A 7479-nucleotide genomic window follows, 5' to 3' on the forward strand; every position below is an offset into this window, starting at 1 on the left:
TTTGCTTATCTCGTCCCTTATTAAAGTCTGGGGCCAGACCAAAAGTGGAGCAACCTCTAGCTAATGGTACATTTCTCTCTCTCTCTCCATCTCTCCCTCTCTCTCTCTCTCCCTCTCTCTCTCTCTCTCTCTCTCTCTCTCTCTCTCTCTCTCTCTCTCTCTCTCTCTCTCTCTCTCTCTCTCTCTCTCTCTCTCTCTCTCTCTCTCTCTCTCTCTCTCTCTCTCTCTCTCTCTCTCTCTCTCTCTCTCTCTCTCTCTCTCCTCTCTGTCTAGGAGCTATGTGATAAGACACCAGAGCAGCATTGGGTTTCAGTAAGTGAGGCCTGTGGTTGTTCAGAATGTTCTTGGCGAGGCAGTTTGATTGCAGGGACCTAAACTACTGTCAACTGATTTTATCAACGCCTTTCATGTAATCGCTGAAATTCACTGGCTTGAGTAATTGTTAGGGAGAATATGTTAAGTAGGTGGAGAAGCATGGTGCCTGTCACACATTTCTAATCATTTAAACGCCTCTGTGTCGCTGAATACGTGAGTGTGTTTTTGTCATTTGAAAGAAGGCCATTCTCTATGGCAGACAGCAATTTATATTTGATGCGCGCATGCACACACACACGCACACACACACACACACACACACACACACACACACACACACACACACACACACAGACACACACACACAATAAAGTCACAGCACACACTACACCTCACTTGATGTAAGAGTACTTTATTAGAGTTTTTTTTTTTTACCACATGCTGTAAATGGAAGTGATCGAAAAACTGCTGTCATTGTATGACACCTTTCCATGGTCACACGGTAGTGTGGAAAGAATTTCTCCAAAAATAGCAAGGTAGCAACAACCTGCCTCTCCCCTTAAGCTGTACCCAGTCATAAACAACAAACCACTGTGGAATGCATAGAGCAATTAATAGAAATCGGGTTCTATCAATGACATCACATTGCTGATAATGAGCACACATGAATGAAGGTAGAAGTAGTATTGGTTACAGCTTAATGCATTATTACATTATGAATACCGTGGGGATCTCACTGGTGCTGCTAAGTTACAACTGCATTCATGATGACTCAGGAGGTCACAATACACAGGCCTGAAACCAGGATCTCACAATCATGCTACGACAAACATAGACTGTATGAAACATATGATGATAGATTAAACATGTGAATCCAGGAACATCATGGAGCAAGAGAAAAACCTCCCACATGCCATGTTCTTGTGTTTTGGTTTCGATGACTCACATCACATTTATTTGTGTCAAGATTGAAGAAGAAGAAGTACCGTCTCACCAGGGCTAAGAATATCCTCTTAAACATCTCTGGAGCCAATGAAAACACTGGTTGAAATAATGTCTCATCACGCCATGTCTTATCGAACCCTTAGCATATGATAAGCGAGTATAAGCAGAAAGCAGTTCCATTCAAAAAGCAATTCCATCCATTATTCACTCATATTGGTACTGTATATATTGTGTGTCTTGAGTATTGTTGTGTTGTCGTCTTGTTGTATGTACTGTAGCTTGTTAAGCATGGAGAATACCAAGTCATCTTCCTAGTGCACTGCACATGGCGAATAAAGTTGAATTGAATTGAATTCAGTCAAAGCTGTGCTCAAGTGTACGACAAACTTGGGAGGACTAAAGAGCAAACATCAATTTAATATTCCCATAACTGATTGACTGACCATATTTCTTGTTTACTGGTATTTACATAACTCGTTACGAATAGGTTATTAATGTAACTAGATTATTCATCTGAATACATCACATTTCAACCTGTCACACCACAAGAGGGTTTGGTTGAATGATGGGGGTTGATGGAGGTTGAGTGGCCCACGGTTTCTCAGTTCATTTTAAAAGTGAAGGCCCGCTACGAAAAGTTATCGGGGACCACCCTGAGGTATGTATACCTCATCGCATCACATAGTGTCGCCACATAACAATAACAACAACCAACACCAACAGCAATAATAGCAATTAGCAATAACGTGGAAGCAGCTCAACCAGATGTTAGCTCCCAGTCTATCTTGTTGTGGTGGGCCCAATAGTGTTCCATTCCATGCTTTAATCGATAACAGTCTCTGCACCAATGGGGCGTTAAGGCCGGTGGTGACAGCGCCGCCCATGGCTCACACAGATTTCCTCCGTTTTCCGAAGACGTTGTTGATGAGCTTGGCCATGGACTTGGAGCCGCTGGGCCGCCGTCGGCGCTCCTTGGCCTTGCTGGTGCCCTGGCCGCTGGTGTTGTGCACCATCTTGGAGAACATGAGCACCACCTCCTGGTAGTGCTCGGCGGCGGACAGCTCGTAGAACTGGCACCGGGACTCTGCCGCCAGACGCTGGCCCTCCTCGCGACGCACCTCCCGCACGTGGCACAGGTCCTGCTTGTTACCCACCAGGAACACCAGCGAGTCTGCCTCCCTGGGGGGGGGGGGGGGGGGGGGGGAACAGGTCAACGGTCAGTGTGCTAAGTGGGATGCTCAAGGGGACCTGACTCTGACGTCAACAACCCGTTGAGGGTTACATTTCAAAGGGTTAGGGTTAAGGTGAGAGAAAGGGTTACGGTGAGGGAAGGGTTAGGGTGAGAGAAAGGGTTAGGGTTAGGGAAGGGTTAAGGTGAGGGAGGGGTTAAGGTTAGGCAAGGGTTAAGGTAAGAGAAGGATTAAGGTGAGGGAAAGGGTTAAAGTTAGGGTTAGGGTTAAGGTGAGGGAAGGGTTAAGGTTAGGGAAGGGTTAAGGTGAGGGAAGGGTTAAGGTAAGGGAAAGGGTTATGGAGGGATTAGGGTTAAAGTTAGGGAAGGGTTAAGGTGAGGGAAAGGGTTATGGTTAAGGTTAGGGTTAAGGTGAGGTAAGGGTTAAGGTTAGGGTTAAGGTGAGGTAAGGGTTAAGGTGAGGGAAAGGGTTATGGAGGGATTAGGGTTTGAGTTAGGGAAGGGTTAAGGTTAGGGTTAAGGTTAAGGAAGGGTAGAGAAAGGGTGAAGGTTAGGGTTAAGGTGAGGGTTAGGGTGAGAGAAGGGTTAAGGTGAGGGAAAGGGTTAAGGTTAAGGTTAAGGAAGGGTTAGGGTGAGGGAAGGGTTAAGGCTAGGGTTAGGGTTAGGGTTATAGCATCTGCAGGAGTACTGACATCATAAACAAAAGACAAGAACGTCCACAGTGGAGAGAGTGGAGAGAGTCAGAGTGCAAATTCATCACTGTATTTCATCTTTGAGTGATGATGTTGTCGACAAAAAACGTTGTTTTCGCTAGATTGGTTAGAATCTACTTCTGCTCAGTATTGCAAGAAGATGCAGACTGATAAAAAACCCTGACGACCGGTGGCTTTTGAGTCAGTAAACAACAGAAGCATGCAGCAGCCGGAGCAGCAGCAGCAGGATGGGTTGTTTTGATGCAGCCAGTTGATGAGTCAATACTGCACTGACACACTGCTGTGGCTGAAGGTCACACGCTTGGGACCGAGAGAAGAATAGATTTCAGCGCCTCTGAATTAAAAAGCAATCAATCCTTCGTCTAAACAAGGGCTTAGAAAGCCTAGCCCGGGGAAAGAAACATGGGAGGCTCATGGAGGTAGACGTCATCGTAAGCTCATTGTGGAGCGGAACATATCTGTGGGATGATGGGCAGGCGTCACATCGCAACCCTTGGGCGTTGTGAGTGTCGGAGCTATTTCATTAGTTTGATTATTTCGTTATTATTATTTGGTATTTTGGGTATTTGTTTATTCTATTTTGTAACCACTAGGGGCACTAGGCACCAGGCCAAGCACTTGGGATAAAGGGAGCAGGTGTGCATGTGTCAGGTGAAGCACCACGAGTGGAAATGGTTTTTTACCAGAGTACGAGAGAGGCAGCCATTGAACATGAGTGTTTGCTTGGAACTGGATAATAAATCAACTTAAATGTGGATCTCTGGCCTGGACATTGAACTTCTTCAGTGCCTGAGAACAGCCTAACTGAAATGGTGCATCAGTGGTTTTTTTGTAAGTTTAATTTAGTTTGAAACTGTTTTTGTTGACAAATAGCCACTACAGTGAGCTTTCCTTCTTTACTCTCCTCTCAATGTCCTATCTATCTATTATTTAACAGCAATTAACACAAGGCAAATGACAGGAAGGTGGATGGGCTGTAGTCATCCTCCACCACCCGTCCAACCTACACAGAATTCTTTGTCACTCTTCCCTTAGAGTTTGTTCCTTGTTGACTCGACCCGGTTAAATAAAGTTTGAGTTGAATCAAAAGAGCCTGCTGTGTTTCATTGCAGAAAGCTGTCCCCTTCCTGTCCTTGTCTTCCCTCAGTCCCTCCCCTTCACAGATCTGACAGGACTGGAAAAGCTATAAGCATGATAGAGATAAACATGAAGACGCTATAGCTTACAAGCCTCATCAGATCTGGGAGGGGGGGGGGGCCGGTGAACCAGGGCAGATTGGAGGTGGGGACAACCTTCTGGAATGGAACACAATGGATGGACCAAGCCTTCTGATCGGCTGCGCCGCGCCGCGGGCAGTACAGAGCCTGGACTCCTGGAAAGCCTTTGACTGTTGAACCTGTGTTCATTCATCTGGTTCCCCGCTGCAGCGGCCAAGGACAAGGCCAAGCTGCAGCGGGTGATACGCTCGGCGGAGAGGGTGATTGGCTGCCCTTTGCCCCCCCTTGAGGCCCTGTTTAAAAGTAGGGCTTTGGGGAGGGCCAGGAAGATCATGGCTGACCCCGCACACCCAGGACACGGTCTCTTCGCCCCGCTCCCCTCAGGCAGGAGGGTGCGGTCCCTAAATACTGTGAAGGCCCGATATACAAACAGCTTTTTCCCCACAGCCATCCGGCTCCTAAATGCCGCTGCCCCCCCCCCCCCCCCTGACCTGACCCCCTATCTATCTACCCTCCCTCCACCCCCACTGGACTGTCTGGATATGAACACTTGAACACTTGATCTCTGCACTTTATATTTATATTAATTATGACTCTTGCACTTTGATGTTGGTTTGCACTGTCTTGTCCTGTCTTGCACCTGTCCTGCTGTAAACCGTGCTCCATGGTACCAAACCAAATTCCTAACATGTTTACATGTCATGGCAATAAAAGTCTTCTGATTCTGATTCTGATTCTGATTCTGATTCTTGTGATTTATTTAGTTTTTTTACTATGTTTTTAACTTATTATGTTTTTAGGTTGTTTTGTTTTTAACTTATTATGTTTTTACGGTTGTTGTTTTTTCTCTCTGTAGCACTCTGTAGCACTCTGAGATTCTTTTGAATGAAAAGTGCAATACAAATAAAATGCATTATTATTATTATTATGGAAGGTCTGAATGAGTTTGGGCAGCACCAGCAGCGGCAGGAGCACAAACCTTTTGGCCACCCCAAGGTGCTGCTCCCGGATCAGCTGCACGATGGCTTTGGCTCTGATGAAGGAGGACCGGTCACTGATGTCATACACCACCACGAACCCATCCGCCCAGTGGATCTGGTCATTCAGAGTGGACTTCCCCTCACAGGCCTGCAGGTAAACAAACAACAACAAAACACCATTCAGATTTAGATTCAGATTCAGAAAGCTTTATTGTCCCAGTCTTAAATCGGCTTTATAAAAACACCACTCCCCAACAGGAAACCTATTTTTATAATCCACATTTTTCTACTTGAACACCTTTAACTACAGCTGTAAATGCCCCCAATCCACATCAAAGCAGTGTAAGTCTTTTTTGGCATGGTCTAGGTGGTTATGTGGGGAAATGGTTCTGTGTAATTCAAATAAATGACAGGGTGGAACAGTGATGCATGAACTGCATTGCAGGACGCCAGTCTGAGGGCTCAGGTTCAGATTATATAAGGGAGAGAGGGAGGGAGGTTGGGGAGGGAGGGAGGGATCTGTGGCTGGGCACTGTAAGTGAGATAAATTGCTCTGACTGCCTGCTCCACCCCTATTAATGCTTGCGGGTTTTCAGACGCCGATAAATATGTGGAACAGGGGAAAAAGGGAATTCAATGATGGGTTTTTATTACTGACATAATGTGGTGAATGACCACAAGGTCAATGTGGTGATTAATAGTGGTAAACATGCTGTATCATCAACGTTCCCCATGCCACTATCTGAGCTCACCTGAGAGCAGGGGTCGTAGAGCTCAAGGTTCAGCTGCCTCCCATCAACGGACAGACACTTTCTGTATATGCATTCTGCGAGAGAGAGAGAGAGAGAGAGAGAGAGAGAGAGAGAGAGAGAGAGAGAGAGAGAGAGAGGGAGGGAGAGGGAGAGAGAGAGGGAGAGAAAGAGGGAGAGAGAGGGAGAGAGAGGGAGAGAGAGAGAGGGACAGAGAGAAGCAGAGAGTGAGAACCGATGAGAACAGTAAAATGATCCTCACATTTCCATAAACAGTGACTGCCACAGGCTGGTGTCTGGGTCAAAACATGATGAAATCATGATGGCTGTCATTGTATTGTTGTGCATGGATCTATTTCACTGTTTACTTGAAACATAGAAATAAAAACATAAGAATACGTTTTGAATATAAAAAAATAAGAAATATGTGTCACAATCTACACCCATTGAAAGAGGGAAAACCTTATTTTCCATAGAAATATGAACAGTATTATAAAGAGTGCACTGTACTGCCTAAACTTTCTTTTAGAAAGGACTGTTGGACGAACAATATGTGCAGTAAATCTGATTCAGCCAGACTAAACTATTGATTTCTGTCATTACGTAAAATCTGCTCGTGGCAACTACACACTGTATCACAAACTGAAAGGATTCCCTAATTAACCTTAGCTCATTTAATAACACAACCGCGCACTGTAAAAGCTCATACGCATGACGCGTAAACGCAATTAAGCTACATCAAAGAGGTGCCAGTCAGTCTCCGACCTCTTGAAATATAACAGCGTTTCAGTAATATACAAATATACCCTAACCCTAATCACATTGAATGATACATTGAATGATTCTCAGGTTAAAAACGTATAGAGTACCCAAAACAAATAATACAGATATATTACCTGACAATGACGCGTATTCGCCAATAAATCGCCTCGTTAGGAATCGTACGATGAGAGCTGCGGGAGAAGGACATAAACATGTCGTTACAACGCCACACTGTTCATTTTCCTTTCTTTGGTTTGTTCAAAAGCACTAGTTGAACACTTTTTTTCTTACCTGATTTTCCTACTCCCTCGCCCCCGAGCACTGCAAGTTTAATGTCATTCATAGTTGCGATGTTGTTGGTTGTAGTTGGTTGTAGAAGTTTACTTTCCAAAATAAACCAAAAACTGATTTCCTAAAAAGATCTCATCCTTTGAAGTCGGCAGCCTATCACATTGTAACACCAGAGGTATTCTTTATAGGTTTCTAGGACTCATCACATGTCACTGTTCGCATCACTCCTCGTAGTACTAACCCTTGGACCCCAGTGTTGTGAACTCAACTGAAGTAGCGGAGCTGGAGGAGGGAGGAGGGAGGAGGAGATGGAGGAGG

The 7479-nt window shown here is 45.2% G+C and overlaps 1 protein-coding gene across 1 annotated transcript; it reads right to left on the bottom strand.

Annotated features, from left to right (window-relative positions):
• Window positions 1-2147: 2147 nt before the first annotated feature.
• Window positions 2148-7213, bottom strand: rergla (RERG/RAS-like a; the record flags this gene model as incomplete). The annotated part of the gene is made up of 5 exons (XM_080537856.1): window positions 2148-2439; window positions 5359-5507; window positions 6112-6185; window positions 7005-7061; window positions 7162-7213. 5 exons carry the CDS (start codon window positions 7211-7213, stop codon window positions 2148-2150), a joined length of 624 nt encoding a protein of 207 aa, XP_080393982.1.
• Between the last annotated feature and the right edge of the window lie 266 nt (window positions 7214-7479).

This window comes from Nansenia antarctica (assembly GCF_963989245.1).
Source record: "Nansenia antarctica genome assembly, chromosome: 8".
NCBI classification, from domain to species: domain Eukaryota; kingdom Metazoa; phylum Chordata; class Actinopteri; order Argentiniformes; family Microstomatidae; genus Nansenia; species Nansenia antarctica.